We start from the raw sequence: 25,822 nt of genomic DNA, 5'->3' as shown, positions 1-25,822 counted from the left end.
ATTGTAAATACTTGACTTAAACTTGATGATGGTAAATATTAGGTTCCATTTATCTGACCCAAAAAAACTTGAAAGCCTTTAGAAAGAGAGTAAAAAATCCTTCACATTAACGAAACCGACAGGAAGGAGTTCACTTCCTGACAAAACCTACACAATTACGTAGATAAGAAAAAGGGTAGGTTTGAGTAAAAAATCGAAAGAAAAAGAAAATTTAGCCTTTCCTTGACATGCATTGATGTTCTTTTAGAATCGGTACGAAAAATACGGACGCATATAAACTGCTATGTTTGCATTTGGATTCCCTATTCCCGCCTACAGTATTGGAGCTCAAAATCCCACGGATCAGTCAGACGGCTTCCGCTCTATCGCTAGGTCTCCTCTTCTTCGGTACGGGAGATCTTCACTTGGTGAAAATTCTTCTACGTGAGATCGGAAAACCACCTGGTGTAGAGATCGATTCCTCTAATGATCGTGAAAGTCATGCATTGTCAGCTGGTCTGGCCCTTGGTATGATCATGATTGGTGTAAGTGTTCCTATTCATTAGCGACTGTATCATGAAGGTTCGATCCCCAGCCGGGCCATACCAAAATGGTACTTGATGCCTCTCTGCTTGATGCTCAGCAACTATATAGATGGATCAAGGGGAAGTGGAGAAATCCAGGGAAAAGAGTGGCGCCCTTCTCTACCTTCGGGTAGGCAGCTAGAGAAAAGGGAGCATTCGGGTCATCCTCGACTGCGGTCGTAAACTTACTTTACTTACTTACTTACCTATTCTTTATATCGCATCTATCGCTATTGTGGCCGAGTAGCTCAGCAAGTAGAGTAATCGCCTTCAATTTCAAAGTTGTGGGTTCGATCCCTGGTCACCACCAACTCAGCGAACGAGTAACCTAGATTGGGTAATCTTTTCACCAGATAGTTCCTTGAGGTTTGGACCATTTTGGAACCAGCTCAGTCCCGTGAGGAGTTCACTTTTTATTCAACAGTAAACGTCAAAAATAAATAACGTTTTCAAAACTAAAGGTCAAGACGACTAGGACAAACCGCCACCTACAGTCAATTTGTTTTTCCTAGAATGCTGTGATGCGTGTATGTATTCATCTCTTATTTCTTGTTTTATTTTTTCAATAGCAAGGGACAGACAACATGAAAATCTTGGACTGGGATGTTTTCAACTTACTGTATAATTACATCAACCGTGGAAAGAAAAATGAACTGGTAATAAGAAAACTTCTATTGAAGTTATAGTCCATATACGCTCCTATCCAATTCTGCTTGATTTGGACTCGATCTAAAGGAGCTAAAAACTCACAAAATCCAAAGCTTACACTTTTCATACATCAGTATTTTCAGCATCTTGAAATCTTTATATTTTCTTACTAGTCTAATTTCTGGTCTTCATCAAACCATTGTTTGAAGTAAGTTTTCAGCCTCTTACAACCGCTACTTTAATTGGACAAATTTTCGCGGTTGAGCTCATCCATCCATTTCATGTTTTTCTTTTTACTGCCAACTTATGCACACTGGATGTTGAAATACGCATTATTAGCGCTTTTTTATGCAAGTTAACATTTTGAAAGTAGTTATTTGGCTATTTTTTTAGTTTTGTTTAAAAGATTTCGCGGATAAGAGCTTTCCAAATTTCTATTTGGACTTAATTTCGCGGACGATACCCAAGTATCCCAATGACTTTTTTGTAATTTAGATACCTGGTTACAATGATTCATCTCAACATCAAGGGAGCTTTCAAATCTTTGTAAGTCTCTCTTAGAATATGAAATTATATTAGATATAGGGCTGGACTTCTTGGTTTACCGTCACCCGATGGATCTGTCATCATATTACTCGCCATCTAAGCTATTAAACAGCCATTCATTACCGTGATGTTTAACTAATACTTTCAGGAGGGAGATACAGTAAATACTGACGTCACTGCTCCAGCTGCCATTATGGCATTGTCTTTGTTGTACCTCAAGACAAATAATCTGTAAGCGTTGTTGTGTTATACTCTAGTAAATTATACTCTACTTCTTCCGATTTTGTTTAAGTTCAATTACAACGCGATTTCAAGCTAATCCATGAAAAAGGTCTAATGCAATTTTTTATGCTAGCTCAAAGTCTTATTTTATTGTTCACAGATTTAGCCAATCTTTGCATAGAATTAGGTCGGCTATAATGTGAGTGCAATATCCGCCTCAGTCTCGTGAAATACAGAATTACGAACGTTGATTGTTTATAAATACGCACCAATTGATAATAAATGACTACCTATACTAACTATACTGTAATTCTATGTATTCTTTTAGCATGGTAGCCAACTCCGTTAAGGTGATTGTATCGGAAGCTACAATGGATTCATTGAAGCCTGACCACGTGCTGTATAGGGTAAGAGTGAGGTCCATTTGACAGTCGGCGTCTGTTTTCGGCAAGTCTAAAGCTATGACTAACTTCTATTATGCGCTTATCGAACCCCCCTCCAATCAATAGCGTCATCGCTGAATCGAGGTTAGTTTTACGATTTCAATGAAAACTCCCAGGGAGTTTTGTTTGTCTGGCGGATATAAGACCTAAGCACGGCTCCTGAATTGAAGATAGACACTAAGTGCATTTCAAAAAACAGATAGCCTCCCCTATTCCTAGTAACTTTTTGGAAAAAAAAACTTGCTGTTGTCTTTTCAACCAAGAAGAGCTCGATAGAAGCTACAAAAGAATCCTTACTACTTTTGAGATTTATTTTACTTTATTTATTGTAGATGCTATCGTTCAACTTGATCATGTGGGATACTCTCGTACCTACCTTAGATTGGATGGAAGAAATTGTACCAGGGGTGAGATATTACGTATCCATTTTGTGAGTTTGTGTACTACAAACTCTAAAGACTTGGGGACAATTACTAGCCCCTCCTTACCAAGGCGTTCAAGCTGCGTAGACTCGATTGTAATTACAGTCAACCCTCCCTAAATCGAATCCCAACTATTCGAATTTTCCTGTAATTCGAACTAAAACATCGGTCCTCTCATCTGGGGAGTGGTATAAATTACCCTCTGTAATCCGAATTTGTCTATAATTCGAAGAAAGTTTTCAGTCAACTGTACGTACTCTTTTCTTGAGTTTCATTTGATGTTTGTAGCTCGAACGATCAATGGTTCTTGTTTGGATTTAGAGTTGTGGAGAATATAAATGGATTGCGTTCCAGTTTTTTTTCACGAATTTTGCTCGATTTGTGTTTAATTTCTGTGTTACTTAATCATCACTGTTTACAATAATCGTTTCTTTATTCATTCCTAGTACGCTGAATTACTGGAATCTTTGCAAAGTGAATCATTTCTAATGATTGGCTGGACACAAGAGTTGTAAGTCTGTCCTTCTTTGATCGATTCAAGGTTCACGCACTTTAAATGGTCTTTTCTTTTTGCTTGTTTGAGTATAAGACTTGCAAAGTATTCTTTTTGGACCTGGAGGTCCTTTAATTTAACCTTCTTTCGTCCGTCCGTTAAAATGTATTATTTAAAATCTGGAGCCTGATTTTCCAAAGACATTCTTTCTGGCAAAGTCTCAAAATCCTTTCTAGCTTCTAACCCATCGCATGCGGCTGCATCCCACGAAAGAGGCTACGGATACTAACGATTGCCCACCTACCATATAATGGCGAAAATTATACAACTTAATTAAAGAAACATATAAAAACCAAAACTGAATTACTTCATAGGTATTACAGAATTTGCGCAATCAGTGGATCCTTCTTGGCACTGTCTCTGAAGTTTGCAGCCAGTTGTAATGCTCATGCATTTAACATGATGGTAAGATATAGAAACTATAACTAAACCTTTTTCATCACTCTAGAGATTTACAGCCCCCTCTTTCCGTTTTTGGAAAGGTGTCACAAAGGGTTCTATCTTTGAAAAAACTACCCTTGTCAATTTCTAATGACCAACCTTTGTGACGAAACAATTTCATGAACTACATGTTTTTTTATAAGCATACAAATATTCAAAAGCAGACGCGGAGATGCTTGGATTGAGGGCTTGACAAGGCTTACAAGGATGCTTATATCTCAAGCAAAATGTTAGGAAAATTCCGAAAAAAATCCGTAAATTCGTCCGGCCAAAAACAGCCAAAATCAGAAAAAACATTTTTCGTAGCCTCAGGTAATGCTTACAACCCATTCGATTGACTTCAAAATATTGCTATTTTTTGCCAATTATTTTGCATTCAATTGACAAAAATTTGGCAAATCTTTTGACATTGAAGTTGTGGATTTGGCAAAGTTGGTAAGTATGGCAAATTTTGAAGTCAATCGAATTGGCTGTTAGTATATGCTTAACATGTATATCAATATCATTTGTTTGTTTAGTCTGCAGGTGATACCCTGTGGGGTCGGCACCCATGGTAAGAAGTGGTTTGTGATCAGATCCATGCAACAACAAACATTTGTTTCATAGATTAATTGTAGGGCTTATAGCAGTGAAAAATATTTTGACTACTTTGTTATTATTTTATCTTTGGCATGTCATCTTTTAAATGGAATGTCCCTCTCCCAGGGAAGGAGAGCAACACGATTTTCCAGTTTGCCGAGCATTTCTTTGTTAATGGTTTGTTGATTTTTTTTTTTCATTACCAGTTACCTTGGTTGAAGATAATTCGAAAGTTGCGCGAATCATCTTATTCAGAAGAAGTAAGTACACTCTTTGTACATTAATTAAGGATCAAATTTAGTAAAATTAGGGTATTTAAACCTGAGATACCAGGGGGGGGTCAGTGTACCAGAAGGTGGCATGTATCCTGGGGTGGGTGGGTAATTGAGAAAAAAATTTGTCATGTACTACCTGTGTACTATAATTGGGGTGTTGGGTCCAAAATTGATTTTGATTTTTACTACCTGTGTACCAAAATAGGGGTGTTGGGTCCAACCCCGGGGGGGGGGGGGTACTTAGGCAAAAATGGGTGCTGGGTATGTGCGTGCCTTAAGGGTAGGGTTTTTCACCCTCCCAAAGTCTCTCTAAGGGTTACCAAAACAACAAAAGTCAAAATCAGTCTCTCTAAGGGTCGGTTTTTTCACAAACTCGGGTCAAAGAAAAGTGAAAAGTCAAAAAAGTGAGAACATTTTTAAAAAAAGTGAGAAAATTTTTCAAAAATTAGAGAAATTTTTCGAAAATTAGAGAAATTTTTCGAAAATTGGGGAAATTCTTTTAAAAATCGAATTTCTTTGGCCCATTATAGAAATTTTTTGTGAAAAAGTCTCTCTAAGGGTTGGGTTTTTCTACACTGAGTCTCTCTAAGGGTCACCTTTTCACCAAAATTCAGTCTCTCTAAGGGTAAGGGTCCAGAGGTCTGGCACGCACATACCCGACACCCATCAATCCTAGTACCCCCCCCGGGGGTCCAACATCGATTCTGATTTTTACTACCTGTGTACCAAAATAGAGGTGTTGGGTCCAACATCGATTCTGATTTTTACTACCTGTGTACCAAAATAGAGGTGTTGGGTCCAAAATCGATTTTGATTTTTACTACTTGTGTACCAAAATAGAGGTGTTGGGTCCAAAATCGATATTAACAGTATGGAAACAAAAAGGCTCAGAAATTATTTGCTAAAATAGAAATGTAAAGTTGTTCTATTATAAATTGATCAAGCCAAGTTTGTCCAAGATCATTCTTCCAAACTTTTTTGAATTAATTGAAATCCTACCAGATCCCACTAAAATGAAGGTCTAGAGTCAATGTAAACATTCGAACATTGTAGGTATTTCGATTGTAGCGACTTCAACTCTGCTTTTTCTAACACATCTTCTAACCTCTCATTTCTTCATCTTAACATCAGTTCTTTATCAAAACATTTTGATATATACAACAATCTCTTAAACTCTTTAAATCACAATTTCAAAGTCTTAGGAATCTCGGAAACTAGACTTACCGATTCTTCTATTCCACATAAACTTGATATTGATGGTTATAAGTCACTTTTTACTAACACAAAATCTAGTGCTGGTGGTACCGCTCTCTTTATCTCCAATGATCTAAAATCCAAGTCTAGAAATGATCTCTCTCGCTCTCTTTATTGTGAAAAGGAACTTGAATCTACTTTCTGTGAGCTCCAATTTGAAAAACAAGAAAATATCATTGTTGGATGTATCTATAAACATCCAACCATGAAAATAGAAACTTTTACAAACGACTTTTTCATTCCCTTCTTACAAAAAGCTAACAAGGAAAATAAGCGCCTTGTGCTTATGGGTGATTTTAATATTAACTTGCTAGAATGTGGTACCTCTCCACATGTAAATAATTTCGTAGATTCTCTTGAATCTTTTTTTCTCTTACCTAGTATTTCTCTACCTACCAGAATCACTGATAGGTCAAGGACACTCATAGATAATATTTTCTTCACTCCTGCGAAACATAAACCTCTGACCGGAAATCTTTTAGTTGGTATATCTGATCATTTGCCTCAATTTCTTATTTTTGAAAACTTCTCTACAAATTTCTCCAAAGAAACAAAATACTATCGAAGATGGAAAAGCTTTGATAGCAAGAAATTCAAAGAAGACTTTTATAAAATTGATTGGAATGACATCTTGCATCCTGACTCGTATAACCCAGATCTTTTATTTGAAAGCTTTTTTGATCGGATGAATACTTTAATAGATATACATGCACCCCTACAAAAACTCTCTAATCGACAAATTAAAAGAGGAGCTAAACCATGGATAACAAAAGGAATCAAAACTTCCATCATTAAAAGAGACCATCTCTTGAAGGCCTACTCGCGGGAAAAAGATAACATCATTAAACATGAACTACATACAAAATACAAATTCTACCGGAATCAGATCGTAAAACTCTGCAGAAGAAGTAAAAATAACCACTATAAGAATTATTTTCAAGATAACTTAAAAAACAGTAAGAGAATTTGGAGTGGTGTATACGAACTAATTGAAAGTAAAAAAAAACATAAAAGTACAATAATCTCTCTAAACATAAATGGGCAAGTAACATCAGATCCAAAAGTAACAACTGAAGAACTAAACAAATATTTTGCTACCGTAGCTGATAAAATACGATACACTATAAACGTGAATGACAAGGAATGTAACTTTAATGAAACTCTCCGCAACTCACCAATGAATTCTCTGTTTTTTGAACCAATACAAGCTAACGAAATTATTAAAATCATAAATGCTCTAAAACCAAAATCTGACGGTCCATGTAGTATACCAACAAAAATTTTAAAATCTGTTCTTGCTGAGGTAGCTCAACTTCTTGCTAATATATTTAATACTTCCATACAGTCAGGTAAATTCCTAACTGCTCTAAAAGTAGCAAAAGTAATACCTGTTTATAAACATAAAGGCTCACCATACGATCCTAATAATTTCAGACCTATTTCCCTTCTTTCTAATATTGATAAAATATTTGAAAAGCTAATTAAATTCAGAGTTGTAAAATTCCTTGATGAAAATAAAAGTATCTTTAAAAATCAATTTGGATTCCGCAACAAATACTCTACCACACACGCTTTGATAAATCTAACAGAAAAAATACGATCAAACATAGATAGGGGTCTGTATTCTTGCGGGGTTTTCATCGATCTCCAAAAAGCTTTCGATACTGTTGACCATGAAATTCTCTTATCTAAACTACAGCATTATGGAATACGAGGCATTGCAAATCTCTGGTTTCGATCTTACTTAACTAATAGGAAACAATATGTGTCAATTTCTGGACACGATTCTTCAAAACGAACTGTTAAACATGGAGTTCCTCAGGGCTCTGTATTAGGACCACTACTCTTTCTAATTTACATAAATGACCTTCCTCAAGCTATATTGAATAGCGAAACCAACCTCTTTGCTGATGATACCTGCCTTCTTTCATCTGACTCAAATTTGAATTCACTCGAAACCAAAGTGAACTCTGATCTAGTTAAACTTTCTTCTTGGCTTCGTGCGAATAAAATTTCTCTTAACACTGCGAAAACAGAGGTCATTTTGTTCAGAAGCAAACATAAATCTGTACCTTACTCTATGAATCTTTACCTTGAAGGACACGCCTTAAAATTCACAAAGCATGTCAAATATCTTGGTCTCATTCTAGATGAATTTCTAGCCTGGAATTTTCACTTTGATCATTTATCCACAAAGCTTAGAAGATCTAATGGTATTTTGTCCAAACTACGCCACTTTGTTCCACAACTAGTTCTCAAAACTTTATACTATGCTATGTTCCACTCTCATATGTCTTACGCAACAATTATCTGGGGACAAGGCCTTACTCAAAACTCTCGAATAGGAAAATTACAAAAAAGATGTTTGCGTATTCTAACTTTTTCAGATTTTAATGCTGAGACTTCCCCTCTTTTTCAAAACCTTAAAATCCCAACTTTACCAAATACTGTTATCAAATTCAATATTCAACTTGTACATCAAACTCTATCTAATCTTTCTCCTGAAGCCGTTACAAACGTGTTAAACTACAAAACCCTGACACACATTTATCACACAAGAAATAGTTACCTGAAACTTTTAGAGCGCCCCAAGGCAAAAACACTCAACTTTGGATTGAGATCCATAAAATATCAATCACTTTTAATTTGGAACCAACTATTATTACATACAAAGACTGATCTTAGACCATTATCTGAATATACGATCAAAAAGAAGGTTAGAGACTTCCTTCACATCTAATCCTCTCGCATACCTTGAAAATGAAAGTTCATCTCTACAAAACCTTGAAATTCACATACAATGACAATTAATATTTCTCAGGTTTTTCAATAGTTGATGTCATATTTTTTTGTATGCATTGTTATTATTTTTTCCTTTTTTTATTGTTTATTTATGGTTAGGTATGTAAACACTGTTTTTATTCTGATTGTTAATGTTTAAATAATTTTAATAACCCTTAAGATACCTCCCATAATAATGATATTCGACATGACCAGCTCACGCGACCAGGTGTTCATTCCATTTGATTAGACGGTACGTCTATTGGATGGACTCCTGGCCTGCATTCCTCCCCTAATTTATACAAACTTAAAATATGTAAATTTTTAATGATATGCAGGCGAATAAATTACTTTGAATTGAATTGAATTGAATTGAATTCTAATTCAAACATTCGAACATCAAAGGTGCCAACTCTCACGCATTGAGTGTGAGACTCAAGCATTTCCACATGGTCTCACGCAATTTTTGAAAAGTTTGATTTCTCACGCATTTTGGATTTTTTAAAAAGATTTTCCTGTTTTTCCGATTTTTGGAAAAAAGTTTTCCCGATTTGCCGATTTTTGGAAAAAAGTTTCCCCGATTTCCTGATTTTTGGAAAAAATGTTTACCCGGTTTTCTGATTTTTTCCAGGTAGTACCCGGTAGTAAATGGGGGGTATGGGGTGGTTTTTTTTTTTTTACAGGTACTACCTGGTAGTAAATAGGGGGTATGGGGTGGTTTTGGGATTTTTCCATGTAGTATAGTGTACTTCAGGGGTGGGTGGGTGTCAAGTTTTGAAAAATACCTTGTAGTACACATACATGCCGCCTTCCAGTACACTGACCCCCCCCTGGAGATACCTCAGTTTTAACCTAGAAATAAGAATAAGATGAAAAAAGTTACAGGCAAACATTTACTGGTTTTTATTTTTTTATAAAAGAGTGTACTCTCAGGTTCCAAGTAAACGGGCCCCCCGCTTGTTAATTTTTCGAAAATTTTCCAACCCCCCCCCCCCGGACCTTATAGGACCCCCCCCCCCCCCGTTAATCTCTAAGAATATTTTAAGCTGTCAAAGGGAAGGCCCCTTATTTTGCTCTAAATAGCCTGATTTTAGCCTATTTTTACCTTATTTTTGGGTTTCAGAAGTACAATTTCCAACCCCCCCCCCCGTTTATTAAAATCTAGAAAATTTTCCAAATCCCCCCGTTTATTCGAACCCCCCCCCCGTTTATTTGGAACCTAAGAGTACTGGTATGTATACGCTAAATTTCATTGCAATTTTGACCAATTCAATAGACTCTCGCTTATTCGAACTTCTATCATTCAAATTTTTCTATAATTCGAACTAACTCCAAATTCTCGTCGAGGTTGAACCCTCTTACAAATACTTTCTATAATTTGAATCTCTCTGTAATTCGAACACAAATAAGATTCCCCGTTCGAATTCGAATTAGCGCGAGAGACAACTGTATCTCAACTTCAGTTGCTTACTGAGAATCTCAGAATGTCCGTGTGTATGTTGGCTGGTGACTCCAAAGTGGTGAAAATCTCGATACTTTGCATAAATCCCTGGGGGGGGGGTTGAAATTGTCCTTTATTTTGCGCCAGAGGGACGTGTTTGGATGATGGACTGCAGCTAGTTTCTTTTTCCTTGTTTAAGTACTTAAATTTTCTTTATTTTAGGCTGGTGGAAAAGTCATACTTGAGCAATGCTTAAACACAGTTTTAGTATCTTTGTCGCTCGTAAGGAAATTTGGAATTGATTCTATTTAAATTTACGACTGTACAAGTTCACATAAATTTGGAGTCTTAGACGCTCAAGAATTAAGAACTTAACACGTTCGCTGCCGAGCTTTTTGCTTCAAAGAGCCTCCCCCAAGCGGTTTCCGTGATGATACGATAGGGACTTTTTTGCAGCGTGATTACGTGATTTGGAAATTTTTACTTCGTGATTGCGTGATGAGAGGTCAAAACGAGATTTGAAAGATCTTCGAGCCGTGATAGGTGATATAGACTTTTTCAAAAGGATGCGTGATTGTCCATTTTTTTTTGCTGATTTTCGTGATCGTGATTGAAGACAAAGAATTGCATAATATCGTGATCAGAGATATCGCTGGAGGTCTCTTCAAATGCCTTCCAATCGATGCAGGAATTCCTTTTCGGATTCCGAAAAAACAATGAAAAGCAAAAAATAAGTTTCTGTATAAAGAGTTATGGATGTCGGTATTTTGACGCGAACTTGTCAATGTTTGAAATTTTTCATTCGATTTTTCCTTTTAATAGTTGATGGCAGGTTCGGGTAATATTACTATATTAAAGATGGCGCGTCAGTTACGTAAGCGAACAAACGATGTATCCTATGGCAACCATATGGCGATTCATATGGCGATCGGCTTTCTTTTCCTTGGTGGTGGAAGGTAAGGGTGATGTGAAAATGTTAAAAATTCAAGTTTTCTCTTTTTGGGTCTCTTGACAAGCGTTCCTCCCCTGACAGTTCTAAACTTTATCCGCCCGAGCCATTAATAACCCTCTGCTCTTTCAAAGGATTTTCTCAAGGTTTCCTTTTGGTTTCTAAGTAATTCTGTATTAGTCGTCTCTTCAGCATTCCCTGTGAACTGCAAATCAAACGTCTCCAAAGCTATACAAGAATATGGTATATTAAACTTTTATATTTTTATTTAGATATACCCTAAAGACAGATGATATTGCGATTGCTTCATTGCTATGTGCTGTCTATCCAAAATGGCCAATTAGTTCTAAAGATAACAGGTTTGGTGGCACATTTTTAAGTCCATTCCCTTTAAGTGTGCACTCCTTTTTTGCTACAATATGAAAACCATAAGCGTAATTATACTTATTGTATTGCCTGAGAGTGGATCCCACTTAGTAGAAAGAAGAGTGCACACTTAAAACGAACAGACTTCAGTTTTCAGTAGAACACCCATAATGGTCTTCAATAGCCTTCTTGCAAAACCGTCTACATAGTCTGGTTTTCACAGAACTTTTCCGTGCGGAAATCTGTTTTGTTAAGATTTTCACTTAGGTTTCCGTCCCAATTGTAAGCTTTGAAAGAACGAAATTTGTTAAAAAATTTCTATAACTTTGAACTTTCCGTCCAGATTTCCTAAAGGTAGTTGCAACACTGTTTATATTGGCATTTTCATTATATTTTTTCATTGTTCAACTATTCAACGTCATTCTTGTTGAGGTGTTTCAATACCATGGCTAAAAAGTGACATGTCTTTCTACAGGCAGAATAGTGTAACTTACGTAAATGTAATCAGTGTTCAGTTTTTGTCTTAGTTAAGTATAAAAATTCCAAAAAGGCCTTTAGAATCTGGACAAACTATATAATATATAAATACATGTATCATGTTCCATCTGCTAAGAAAAAGTTTGTTTTGACCACTGCAATAAAAGTGATGTAAAGGAGTTATTTTTTCTTAAATCTTTCGGTGAAGCTTTTGACTGCAGTCTTTCATTCTAGATTCCACCTGCAAGCGTTACGCCATTTATACGTGTTAGCCTGTGAACCGCGTCTTTTTGTAACACGGGATGTGGATAACAAGAACATCTGCTACACACCTATTGAAGTTACTCTAAAAGTATGATTTTCATTACAAGTTTTCTTCTATATACCCTTCATGTTTATTCGACTGGTACACATACTGTTCAGAGGTTTCCTTTTTGAGCATTTGATGTTTACCGAATCTCCCCCTGCTATTTGGTTCAGAAAACATCCCCTCTTACCCTTTAGATACTTTAGATACGAACTCCTGCACTTACGCCACCTTTTGTTTCTCTGCTTGACCTCCAACGAAATTTGATATCAACATTTTTAGGAGACTTTGAACTATCCTGAATCGAGAGTGAAGATGTTATCACCCTGTTTCATCCCTGAATCAAAATATATCAAAAAGGTGAGAACTGAACAAACATTCTGACCCAACTGTTGATGATATTTGTTAATATTTATCCTCACTTACGAGAATTGCCCATTCTACTTTATCCGTAAGATTTTTGTAAGCATAATTACCAAGCATAATTACCAAGCATAATTTGGGGCCGAAAATGGAAATTTTGCTATGCATAATGAGACGTAAACTTAGTTTCGTTAACTTCTTTTAATTTTCCACTTTACAGATCACAACCCTGGGTCCTCGATATTTATCCTTCGCTCTGACAGTACCGAAGAAAAACAAGTAAAACTATAATTTGAAAAAAAGAAAGCAGGATATCTATCTTACGCTGAGGATCCAAAGGTGATTTACTTTTTGTAAATTTAGTCCTTGAGGGGGACTTATTATCCTTTTATTTTGAAATATTTCTTATGTTACTGGACTATCAAAATTCGAATGTAGCGTAGTGCACATTTGATATCTATAAAAAGTCATTGTTCTTCCTATGAGCAAACAGTAAGGTACCTTTTCACACTTCAAGTGACTTAGCGGAATTAATTTTTTTGGTGATGCAAACTATGAAATTGGCGCCCCTGATATTTTTGTCCTTACTTGCGCCCTCCATCATTAAGTGGAAATATTAAACTGTAAGAGCAGGTGACTGGTTGAAAGTAACGCCCGGAATCTTTGAGTTTATACTTATAACTTTTATTTATACGAATGTGGTAGTAATGATAACTTGATATCTATTTCCTTCCTCCTTGTTATAATTTGAAATGTCATATTTTTCTGAACAAGGAAAATTTTTCAATTTTAAACACTTACATTATAAAATCATTGTGAAGGAAAGATCAACAATAAGAAGTTTAAACAAGCACAAAATGGCTGGGCTGAAAGAACTAAAAAATCAATAAAGTGCCTCGAGATGCCTTCACAATGTTTCAGTGAAATCAATGAAAAAGTACATCAAGATATTACTGTGAAAATTTGAAGCCAGCACCTTCAAAATGTATCATTCAAACTGACAGGAAAGTCATCTTGAATGTAGCTCTTATAATTTCAATTTTGGTGAAAAACTATTGTTTCGACAAAATACCCCTAAAATATGTCCAAAACTAGTTCAAGTGTTCTATTGGGTAACGATTCAAAGATCTCTAGTAATAGAAAGCTTTTTGAGAAGGAAAATCAGAGAAAAACTTCAAAAACTATCAACCAATAACAAAACTGAGAATATTGATGTTCTTATAAAGCTCGGAGACAGAGATGGAACAGCAATAGCATACCGTCACGAATCTAAAAATAGACATTGATTTTTATGTTTGACTGAAATCCAATCCCATCACCCTTTGCGTTTACTACGCTTGCACGCAAATTACACTCAATTACAAAGAACAAGTAATAACTTTCACGACTTTTGAGTTAAGACGAAAAGGATTGTGGGATTGAATTTCGGTCAAATGAGAGAAGTAATAATCTTTTTGGCAATCTCTCATTTTGTCAGCATCCTCTTTAACCCCTGGTGTATGCACAACACTTCTCTTGCCTTGACTTTTGACGATTCAATGTTGATAGTTTTGAAAAAAATCAACATTGCACTTATAGAAGGCGCTATAAACTTGTCGAAGGGCGCCAAATCGCCCAATTAAACATGATCAAAATTTTGTCGCCCCCTCGAAAAACTCTTTTGGCGCCCCTTTCAGATCTTTCTGGGTGGTGCACTGCACACCCTGCACCCCCTGCCAGGCCGCCACTGTTCAAGTCTCTAAAGGTTACGAAAAGCACTCTCTGTGAAGTAAGGATTCTGAAATCACCAAAAGACTCTTCGCAAACCCTGTCCCTAAACACGAGATTGTACTGTATATCAGGCATGCTCGCAGAGATGTTTACCCCCCTGTTTTCAATCATCCTCCATATATTTTGAGTGAGAAAACCTTTTTTGGATAAAATTTCAGGGTTTTCGAAATTTATTGGGAAGGACATTCACAAATCAATCTGAAAAGGTATTTATTTTCGTTTTACACTTTGATTTTTTATCGCCACCAATATAGAAAATAGCAGTTTGAGGTCGCTTTATTTTCTATCTGCACAGTTTAATCATTAGCAAAGTGATTTGACTTTCATCAATAATTCTATTGCTTAGACATTAAAGTGACATCAAAATGACACTGCAGATCCCCTATATCAAAATCAGCTTTAGGGATGCGCGCAGCTTAGTTTAACACGTGCTAGAAATAAAACATAGTGGGGTAGATCAAACCAGGGCACATTATTTTTTGAGTTTTGAGGAGTTTTTGTTGGTATTTAATTTTGATTTTAGTTTAACACCATGATTTTATCTATATATCCTATTTACAACTATCAAAACGATTTTGATCGATTCATTACCAGAATTCTTGAGGCTGGAAATGATGTCCGTTTGGGAAACGTGAGCCAGTAGCAACGGTGATTTTTTCGTTGTCTTCCGCGAGTTTATTGTTTTCGTTTTGTAGCTTAACCAACATTTGCTTGTTACCCTTGATGGCATTCTTGAGGTTGTTGATCTTGACAAACAAATTTTCAATCATCATGAGTTTTTCATCTTCATTTTTGGACCTACCTTGGAGGTCCGATAAATTAACCGATGTCCGTCCGTCTGTCCGTTCGTCCGTCTGTTACCAGCTTTTCTCAGGATTGGCTCATTAGTTTTTTCTAATTTTTGGCACAATGATGCAAAATGGCAATGCCCGAAATGTGACGGAGCCCGATTTTTGAAGAAAAAAAATTTTCGGCCGAAAATGCCGGAAATATGCCGGAAAAACTGTTTTTTTGGTATTTTCTCGAGATTTTATCATTAGTTTTTCTGATTTTTTGCTCAAAGATGCGTATTTACAATGCCCAAAATATGGCCGAGTCCGATTTTCGAGAAAAAATTTTTTCCGGCTTAAATTGCCGGAAATCGCCGTTTTTCTGGATTTTCATTGGACTTTTTCCTTATAATTGGTTGTTTTTTCATTCAAAAACATTAATAGCAATGCCCACCATCAAACATGTTTTAATTTTCAATAAAATTGATTTTTGAAGCCGGAACTATTTAAAAATCGCCGGAACAACCTATTTTCGCCGGAAAGACAGTATTTCTTGAATTTCTCAAGCTGTACTTTATATTTTTTTATGAAATTTTGCACACTGATGCAAAATGACAATACCTAAAATGTGACGGAGACTGATTTTCGAAAAACATTTTTTCCGGCCGAAAATGCCGGAAATATGCCGGAAAAACCGGTTTTTTGGCATTTTCTCGAGATTGGCTCATTAGTTTTTTCTGATTTTTTGCACAAAGATGCGTAATAGCAATGCCCAAAACATGGCTGAGTTCGATTTTTGAGAAAAATTCTTTTCTGGCCGAAAATGCCGGAAATATACTGGAAATCGCCGTTTTTGCAGATTTTCATTAGACTTTATCCTGATAATTCTTTGTTTTTCATGCAAAATCATTATTGATAACAATGCCAACCATCAAATATGGTACAATTGTGAATAAAACTGATTTTTGATGCCGGGACTTTCTTAAAATCGCTGGAACAGCCGAATATCGCCGGAAAAACGGTTTTTCTTGAATTTCTCGAGCTGTACTTTATATTTTTGGACCTACCTTTGGAGGTCCTATAAATTAACCCGTGTTCGTTCGTTCGTTCGTTACTAGCTTTTCTCGGGGTTGGCTCATTAGTTTTTCCTAATTTTTGGCAATAAAAAGATGCAAAATGGTAATGCCCAAAATGTGACGGAGCCCGATTTTCGAAAAAAATTCATTTCCGGCCGAAAATGCCGGAAATATGCCGGAAAAACCGGTCTTTTGGCATTTTCTCGAGATTTCATCATTAGTTTTTTCTGATTTTTTGCACAAAGATACGTATTAGCAATGCCTAAAACATGGATTAGTCCGATTTGTGAGAAAAATTCATTTCCGGCCGAAAATGCCGGAAATATGCCGGAAGTCGCCGTTTTTGCAGATTTTCATTGGACTTTTTCCTAACATTTCTTTGTTTCTTCACAGAGAAACGTTATTGATAACAATGCCCACTGTCAAGCATGATTCAATTGTCAATAAAACTGATTTTTGAAGCCGGAACTTTCTAAAAATCGCCGGAACAGCCTATTTTCGCCGGAAAAACGGTATTTCTTGAATTTCTCGAGCTGTACTTTATATTTTTTCATGAAATTTTGCACACTGATGCAAAATGGCAATACCTAAAATATGACAGAGCCTGATTTTCAATTAACGTACTTTTCCGGCCGAAAATGCCGGAAATATGCCGGAAAAACCGGCTTTTTGGCATTTTCTCAAGATTTCATCATTAGTTTTTTCTGATTTTTTGCACAAAGATGCGTATTAGCAATGCCCAAAACTTGGCCGAGTCCGATTTTTGAGAAAAATCTTTTCCGGTCGAAAATGCCGGAAATATGCCGGAAGTCGCCTTTTTTGCAGATTTTCATCGAACTTTTTCCTTATATTTCGTTGTTTTTTCACACAAAAACATTATTAATAGCAATGCCCACGATCAAGCATGATTCAATTGTCAATAAAATTGATTTTTGAAGCTGGAACTATTTTAAAAGTCGCCGGAGCAACCTATTTTCGCCGGAAAGACAGTATTTCTTGAATTTCTCGAGCTGTACTTTATATTTTTTTATGAAATTTTGCATGCTGACGCAACATGACAATACCTAAAATGTGACGGAGCCCGATTTTCGAAAAACATTTTTTTCCCGCCGAAAATGCTGGAAGTATGCCGGAAAAACTGTTTTTTTGGCATTTTCTCGAGATTTTATCATTAGTTTTTTCTGATTTTTTGCTCAAAGATGCGTATTCGCAATGCTCAAAACATGGCCGAGTTTGATTTTTGAGAAAAAATTTTTCCCGGTTGAAAATTCCGGAAATCGCCGTTTTTGCAGATTTTCATTGGATTTTTTTCTTATATTTCTATGTTTTTCACACAAAAACATTATTGATAACAATGATCACTATCAAGCATGATTCAATTGTCAATAAAACTGAATTTTACGACCAGAACTTTCTATTTAGTTTTTCCCTACAACCCTTCCCTCTCCCCCTACCATCAATCAATGATGAATTTTTGCGTTATGCATTTTCGCTAAACGCAATGTTTGCTGACTGATTTTTTTTCATTTTTCTCCTTGCATTACTATCTAACTTTCATCATCAGGTAGGTCCATTCAGCATCTAGCTTGTTTCATGAAATTTTGCACACTGATGTAAAATGGCAATACCTAAAATGTGACGGAGCCTGATTTTGGAAAAAAAATATTTCGGCCAAAAATGCCGATAATATGCCGTCAAAACCGGTTTGTTGCCATTTTGTCGAGATTTCATTAACCGTTTTTCCCGATTTTTTCACAAAGATGTGTATCAGCAATGCCCTAAGTGTGGCCGATTCGGATTTTTGAGAATCATGTTTTTCCGGCCGAAAATGCCGGAAGTATGCCGGAAATCGCCGTTTTGCAGATTTGAATTGGGCTTTTTCCATATATTTCTTTGTTTTTCACTTAAAAAATTATTGATAACAATGCAACCATCAAGCATGATTCAATCGTCAATAAAACTTTCGCAATTTTGCAACCGGAACTTTCTATTTCTTTTTCCCTAAACCCCTCCCCCTCCCCCCATCAACAATCAATGATGACATTTAATGCATTTTCGCTAACCGCTATATTTTCTTAATGATTGTTTTTCTCCTTATTGCTATCTAAGTTTCATCATCAGGTAGGTCCATTCAGCATGTTGCTTGTTGTTGTGTTTGAAACCTAGAGAACAAAATTGAAAAATATATTCTTCATCATTGCAAAGTCTAGTCAGCAATCGGTTTTGTTTATTCATCTGTCAGATCTGGTTAGATACTTCTTTTAGAATATCTTGTAGAAAATATGAATGATTAAACCAGGGCGATATGCGACAAATTAGAACTTCAAATGCCCACTCATTAAAAACAATTTTTTATTCATATTAACCTTTTTCTTTTTTTCTTCACTTTCAAAAAGATTCTCACTTGTTCAGCAAGACAAAGGTATTTAATAGTGTACATTATTTCTGAAGATAATACTTACCATGTTTGGTTTCAAGATAGAGTTTTCGTTGTGTTGAAGGATCTTATTCTGAAATTAAGACCAAAGCAAGCAATTAATATTTAGGTTTGTCTCCTTGGCTTTAAGACCATGCTATTTTCTGTAGAGCCAAACAAAAAGGTTGAAAGGAAACAGATCTTAAAACGTATGTAAACGACAAGTGTCAATTGGCTGACATTGCAAAATATTAAGCTTCGATGAAATCAACTTCATGTACCTTGTGAACAATGCCGAGTTGCTGTTTTAAAACTTTGATTTTGTTTTTGGCTTGGACCAACGCTTCGTCAAGTTGTTTTTTGTTTGCGTTTAGACCGTCAATCTTTTCAACAAGTTTGTTGATCATTTGAAGTTTTTCAGCCTCTTGATTTTCTTTGTTAGTCTCTTCGTCTTGAAACCAAGCGTGGTTGGAAATTTCGTTGATCGATGGACGATGTTGTGGTTCATATTTCAACATAGAAAGCAAGAAGTTTCGGCATTCTAAATTGTAGAAAATGGAATTGTTTTATTGAGACATAACAGAATCGTCTTTTGCTTTAAGGATTTTGGCAGTGTTTGATTTGTTGTGGATATTTTCCAGTCAATAGCCTGTACAGAATGACTCCACTGAAAGGAATAGGAAACAATTAGGTGATACAGGTCTTGAATCTAAAATGCAACCTGATAATTGGTAAATTTTTATTATTGGTAAATTTAGTCATTGCCAAAGGACACGTTTGTTGGACGATGTTGTTGATGTTTTCATGCCAGCTTAGAAGTTCAAATAACTAGAGGAATCAAGCATCCGTACCCTAAATGTTTAGGTACTCCGAAAAATAAAGAAAAACCAGATAAAAAAACTGAGATATAGAAAGTATTCTTCAACGATTCTACTAAGTAAAAACTCTAAATTTTACTGGCTGTGATTTTTTTCAAAGATGGGAAACTCTTATCTTAAGTTTGCTGGAGGCAAGTACTTGGCAGTCTTTTACCCTCTTACTCGAGTTGTTGACAAACAGGAGCAAACTCTTCACATAAAAAGTAAAAAATCTGTGACTTTTTTCTAGGCTGTAGCACAGGAATTCAAAACAATTAAAATGCATCCATAAACATAATGTCAGCCTTGTTCGGAAGGGATAAATCCAAGACCAAAATCTAAAGTTAAACGGAAATTAGGTTTTAAAGACAAAACAATTACATCAAAATTGCAAAATCGAATATAAACGAGTGTTGCTGTTTTAACTTCATAATATAACTCGACAGAAAATTTAAACTCAGGCGTATCTAAAGACCCTCAAATCTTTCCATTTCTGCCATCGATGTTTTGACAAACTACAAACGTTCATTCTTTTGGTAACAAATCTTGTTGTTACCAGCAATTTTGGCAATGCCATTTTGATCGATCAAAACATTTTGCAGTTTCAGATCGCTGAAAATCAAGAATAACGAAAAATCTTTTAATAAATAGAAAATGTCACTGGTTGTAAAAAGTATACTCTAGAGCTTCCCTAACAGATTTGTGGGATGACGAGTATGTTTATGGAAAGTATATTGGATGTCTTTGACGTTTTAATACCTTTGGAAGGCTTTTTCAAAATGTTTTCAAAGACCTTTTCATAAGGTTACGTCACGGACATCACTTGCCTTGTATTCAAATAATTACTATGGTGATTATGTCTCTTCAGACATTAAATAACTTTTTTATGAATAAAAAGTAGTTTTAATGAAATCTGCTGGGAGTTAATCACCATTGCAATAATTTCAAAACGAGGCAAGTGATGGTCGTAACGTAATTTAAGAAAAGGTTTATTTCCATCAAGTTTTTATCTAATTTTCGTATATAGACGGTACTCATTTTGTCGAGCAAAATATTATAATTGATTCAAACAAAAATATCTTACCGATGAGCAACGTTCTTTTGGTGGCATTGCTGCACACCAAGAACAATCTCTTTAAAAAATTTTGTTGTGTTCACATTCTTGTTGTTAAACATGTGATGTGCCAGGTCTCCAACGTTGCAAAACTCCATCACAAAATATACGTGATCTTTTCCTTGGAAAAATTTCAGGAGTTGAACCTATAATAAGATGTTTTAAATTCCTTCATAATTTTTCAAAACACGGTCGCAAAGTGAATTCTTTCTTTTCTAAAGACTCACCAATATCTACGGAAGTTAGAATTGCTTTTCATTGGCCACGAAAAGCCATTTGAAGTCAGGGGCCAAGTTTTTTTTAAATAATAATCGTCCAGTTTTTACTTTTTGTTAAAAGTGTCAGGAGCAATAGCTGCTGAGTCAATTTTTCGATCTCTTAAAAAGTATGAACATTTTTTTTTCTTGAAGAAGAAATACTTACAACGTTGGAGGAACTTGAAAGGCTGATCATGCAATTCAGTTCGTTTTTAATTGTAATCATTCCGATGCTTTTCGGCATGATCTTAATGGCGACCTGCAATTGAAAAAGAGAGAGAAAAGTATTATATTTTCAGCTATTTTGATTTGATACCGTTCTCCCTTGATCTGAAGGAGGTTATCAATTTTAGGAAAGAGTGTGATTTCTTTTTGTAAAATGATTAGGCAGAGAGCCCCTCGAAAAAGTAAACACTTGATTAGATTTTTGAAAACTGATTCAGTCAAGAATAACTTTAAACAGAAAACAAGCAGGAATAAACCAGGTCAACTTACTTGGTCGCTGTGTCCTAAGGATCGGAGCCTTTTGGCGAGAGGATCGTTCGGAAGATCAAACTTAGCATATTTTGCTTGTTTAACCATTCCAAAGCCTCCCTCGCCTAAGTTCCGTCCTAGAACAAATCCATTCAATAGACAATCTTCAACTATAGTAAGAGCTACCATAGTGAAGATTCAAACGTTTCAATATACTTTTTTTCACAATTATATTCAACTATCTTCTCAAAATGAGCAGACACAAATCCTTCAAGTCTAAGCAAGAAGGTGGGTTCGAAGAATGAAACATAAAAATTTTTTAAAAACAGTTATCTGCAATTTTTTTATTTGACGTCAAATAATGTTTTTAGTGATGTCAAATTTCTTAGAGACACTTTTTCACAAAAATTTCTTCGTTACAAAAAATTTCTCTGATTCTTGTATTTATAATTATTTGTTATTTTCTAAATTTGACTATTTTTGTAGCCCTTTAAGGCTACGCAATGGTTGCCGCAATAAATTACCAGTTCGATTTATAGTATGTGACTCCCGAGCAATTTTTAGTACGTAGACTCTCTAACTGCTCGTTAGACCATTCCTTGCTCGTTTGTGTTTATTAGTAGCAAATATATCAAAAACTTTCTTTTGTAAGGATGTCAACATGTCAATTGGTCTCTGGGATCGGTCCAACTGTTCAAATAGACGCCTCGAAGAGTCCGCTAAATTAACTAACTCGTAGCGACCTTTTGGTAATTTTTTTAAAGTCATTTACCGGACCTTAAAAGACCCAGTCCTGAAAATTTCTTTGGGGTTTCCAACCATAGGGACATTCTCTGAACCTTTTAGCCACGATTGGAGAAAGTCTATGCCTGATTATACCGCCTCTATTGGTCCATAATGGCGGTATACAATCAAAAATAAGCGTGACGTAACGTACAGCTCTTGAATGGCCAAATATAGGGGAATTGTCTACAGAAAGAAAACTCATTTTTATAATAAAGTTACTGTTGTTTTCGAACACGGTCTGTAAACCATATTTTCGAATATTGTCCATAAGTTGTGTAGTCTATGAATCCCTTTAGAGAGACTGATACTAAACCGTTAAGGCTTGCATAAACCCTTTGTTAGCCTAATTACCACCCCCTCCCAAACAGTAAATGAGAGACATACTTTTATCAGTATTCATTCGATGTATACGTGAAAATAACGCAGGCATATAAACGTTCGCAAACGGTATCTTTCCCCGATTGTGGGGAATCTGGGCCCAAATTGTGAAAGTAAAATTGAGGGATGTTACTCTTTTCGAATCAGTCATGAGTCATTTGGTTGAGGTTCGATTTTCTGGGTACTTAACTGTATCATTTGCTCATTTCATTTATTTATTGAAATTATAAATTATCTGGATTCGTTTTAATTAATGTACCTAAAATTTCTTTTGAAAAATCCTTCAATGAATATTTGACCTATCCCGCCGATAAAGTTTTTGGACCTACCTGGAGGTCCTATAAATTAACTGATGTTCGTCCGTTCTTTACAAACTTTTCTCGAGATTGGCTCATTAGTTTTTCCTGATTTTTGGCACAAAGATGCAAAATGGTAATGTCCAAAATGTGACGGAGCCTGATTTTCGAAAACAATTCATTTCCGGCCGAAAATGCCGGAAAAACATTATTTATATTATCATTAGTTTTTCTGATTTTTTGCACAAAGATGCGTATTAGCAATGCCCAAAACTTGGCCGAGTCCGATTTTTGAGAAAAAATCTTTTCCGGTCAAAAATGCCGGAAATCGCCGTTTTTGCAGATTTTCATCGGACTTTTTCCTTATATTTCTTTGTTTTTTCACACAAAAACATTATTAATAGCAATGCCCACCATGAAGCATGGTTTAATCGTCAATAGAACTGAGTTTGGAAGCCGGAACAACCTATTTTTGCCGGAAAGACAGGATTTCTTGAATTTCTCGAGCTGTACTTTATATTTTTTTATGAAATTTTGCACACTGTTGTAAAATGACAATACCTAAAAAGTGACGGAGCCCGATTTTCGAAAAACATTTTTTCCGGCCGAAATTGCCGGAAATATGCCGGAAAAGCGGTTTTTTTGGCATTTTCTCGAGATTTTATCAATAGTTTTTTCTGATTTTTTGCTCAAAGATGCGTAGTCGCAATGCTCAAAACATGGCCGAGTTCGATTTTTGAGAAAAAAAATTTTCCGGTTGAAAATGCCGGAAATCGCCGCTTTTGCAGATTTTCATTGCATTTTTTCCTATTATTTCTATGTTTTTCACACAAAAACATTATTGATAACAATGCTCACCATCAAGCATGATTCAATTGTCAATAAAACTGATTTTTGCGACCAGAACTTTCTATTTATTTTTTCCCTACAACCCTTCCCTCTCTCCCCCATCAACAATCAATGACGAAGTTATTGCGTTAATGCATTTTCGCTTAACGCTATATTTTCTGACTGATTTTTTTCATTTTTCTCCTCGCATTGCTTTCTAACCTTCATCATCAGGTAGGTCTGACACCTAAATATTTTCACACCTTGAACATGATGACATTTCTGACAGTAAGGTGTCACAAAAATTGACACTTTTCCAATACAAATTTATTTATTGAATATTTAGGATAAAATAAGCATTTTAAACTCAGGCTACTTTTTCCTAAAGCCTTTGTTAGAATACAATAGCTATTTATAAGAACAAAGGAAATTTTCTGTTTTTTCTCACTTTGGGCATGACGAGTGACGTCATCAAAAAAAATTTTTGTCAAAAGTTACCTTACGTCACAAGGATCTTGTGTGCCAAATTTCTTCCAAAAAGACCCACTAGATCAAAAGTTAAGGGGTGGTACAGGAAAAGCCCCCCCCCCCCTAGTTCTGAACCGCCCCTAAAAGCCTAGGTTGAATAGGGTTAAAGAAGAAGAAACAAAATAACTTACTTGGCCCAAGGAACGGAGCCTATTGGCAAGAGAGTCATTCGGGCAATCGAATCTAACGTACGACGCCTGTTTCACTTGTCCGAAGCCTCCCTCGCCCAGGTTCCGCCCCAGAACAAATCCATAATGTAAACACTCTAGTGCTTCAATAGTCATCATGATAATTTCAATATATCAATATAATTAACAAATTTCACTAACAATTCTATTCTCACAAAATAATGAGAATAATCCTTCGAGCTTCTATTCTCAAAGGTGGGTCGAAATGATAATTTTCTTTCCGCAGAAAATGGTTTTTTTATATCACTTTCTTTATTTGACGTCAATAATTTTCTAAAAAGTGACGTCAATTTTCTAAAATCATGACAAAAAAGTTCCAAACGGGCGATAAAATTGATAAAATAAAACTATTGCAAGGTTATAACTTTTGATCCAAAAGATGAAAAATTGGAATAAATATTTGAAATCAGCCGGGGTTAAATTTTTGGGAAATTATACAATAGGTCCAATAAATTACCCCATTTCTGTTAGTCTGTCCCTCTTTCTGATACTCTTAGGTGCCAAATAAACGGGGGGGTTGGAAAATTTACGAAATTTTAATAAACGGGGGGTACCTAATTGCCGGGGGGGTTGGAAATTGTACTTCTGAAACCCCAAAAATAAGGTAAATATAGGCTAAAATCAGGCTATTAAGAGCAAAATAAGGGGCCTTCTCTTTGACAGCTGAAAATATTCTTAAGAATTAATAAACGGGGGGGGTCCTTATAAGGTCCGGGGGGGTTGGAAAATTTTCGAAAAATTAACAAGCGGGGGGGCCCGTTTATTTGGCACCTAAGAGTACCAGCTTTCCTTGCGATTTGCTTATTAGTTTTTTTTTTTGCACTATGGTGATACCCAAAATGTGATGGAGCCCGATTTTCGAGGAAAAAACTTTTTGGGCAAATTTGGACCTAAAAATGGGTTTTTTAGGAATAAGTACGAAATCGCTGCATAGTTTTTTCTTAAAATTTGCACAAAGATGGGTTGCAAGGAAATTCCCCTTCACCGTCTACAGGGAAATTACGCTACAAGGTATTATTTGATATTAGTTGATATTTCCTGATTTGTATCACTTGCTTGGAGAGTGCTATTGAGACTTGAGACGGTGATAAATAATGATAATTCCATTGAAAGCTTTATCGTTTTGATCCAGTAATCTGGTATTTTACAGACCAGAAGCTATTAAAGGGTTAAGTGTAATTAATATCAAAATCAACCTCTCAAACTATTATTTAAAGGATGTATCATGATAAGAAGTGCTATGAACTTGTTTTTTTAGTCAGTGTTTTCTTTCTATTGTTGCCATTTTTCCCAGTTTTCTTATTATATCAATCTTCAGGTGTAGCTTGTTTGAAATTACAATGCTAAAAATTACTTTTTTCTTTCTTCAGCTCGAATGCGTAAAAGCATTTTCATCGGCCACCAATGTTGTTTTGTTTGAAGAAATGTTTTGTCATTCTAAAGATGGCGATAAG

General features: G+C 35.6%; 3 protein-coding genes across 4 annotated transcripts in view; 2 read left to right on the top strand and 1 right to left on the bottom strand.

The window, feature by feature from the left end:
• Positions 1-339, top strand: part of LOC136815986 (anaphase-promoting complex subunit 1-like) — a 95,433-nt gene extending 95,094 nt beyond the window's left edge. Inside the window, exon 35 of the mRNA XM_067072408.1 lies at positions 248-339. The gene's annotated coding sequence lies outside the window, so the exon portion shown is untranslated. The remainder of the gene's footprint in view (positions 1-247) is intronic.
• On the top strand, positions 29-25,822 carry LOC136815985 (anaphase-promoting complex subunit 1-like). The gene is made up of 18 exons (XM_067072407.1): positions 29-42; positions 248-524; positions 1,133-1,219; positions 1,707-1,757; positions 1,906-1,988; positions 2,308-2,386; positions 2,755-2,829; positions 3,291-3,355; positions 3,712-3,802; positions 4,624-4,677; positions 10,391-10,450; positions 10,991-11,124; positions 11,390-11,476; positions 12,195-12,312; positions 12,550-12,627; positions 12,851-12,969; positions 14,559-14,606; positions 25,739-25,822. The coding sequence occupies exons 1-16, from the start codon at positions 29-31 to the stop codon at positions 12,911-12,913; spliced, it is 1,416 nt and encodes a 471-aa protein (XP_066928508.1). The 3' UTR covers positions 12,914-12,969; positions 14,559-14,606; positions 25,739-25,822.
• Positions 18,299-21,649, bottom strand: LOC136815962 (uncharacterized). Of its 2 annotated transcripts, XR_010847786.1 has the most exons (6): positions 21,386-21,649; positions 21,057-21,149; positions 20,604-20,779; positions 18,944-19,203; positions 18,709-18,756; positions 18,299-18,408 (listed from the first exon to the last, which is right to left on the bottom strand). XR_010847786.1 is itself a non-coding variant. In XM_067072385.1 (4 exons), the coding sequence occupies exons 1-4, from the start codon at positions 21,551-21,553 to the stop codon at positions 20,035-20,037; spliced, it is 534 nt and encodes a 177-aa protein (XP_066928486.1). In that variant the 5' UTR covers positions 21,554-21,649; the 3' UTR covers positions 19,907-20,034. The 2 variants fall into 2 exon arrangements, 1 of the variants encoding a protein (XP_066928486.1); XM_067072385.1 differs by lacking the exons at positions 18,299-18,408; positions 18,709-18,756; positions 18,944-19,203 and adding an exon at positions 19,907-20,131.

The sequence above is a fragment of the Clytia hemisphaerica genome, unplaced genomic scaffold (genome assembly GCF_902728285.1).
Source record: "Clytia hemisphaerica strain Z4C2 unplaced genomic scaffold, Clytia hemisphaerica genome assembly, whole genome shotgun sequence".
In the NCBI taxonomy this organism is placed as follows: domain Eukaryota; kingdom Metazoa; phylum Cnidaria; class Hydrozoa; order Leptothecata; family Clytiidae; genus Clytia; species Clytia hemisphaerica.
The sequence above is the reverse complement of the archived record's forward strand: the minus strand, read 5'-3'. Positions and strand labels throughout refer to the sequence as shown.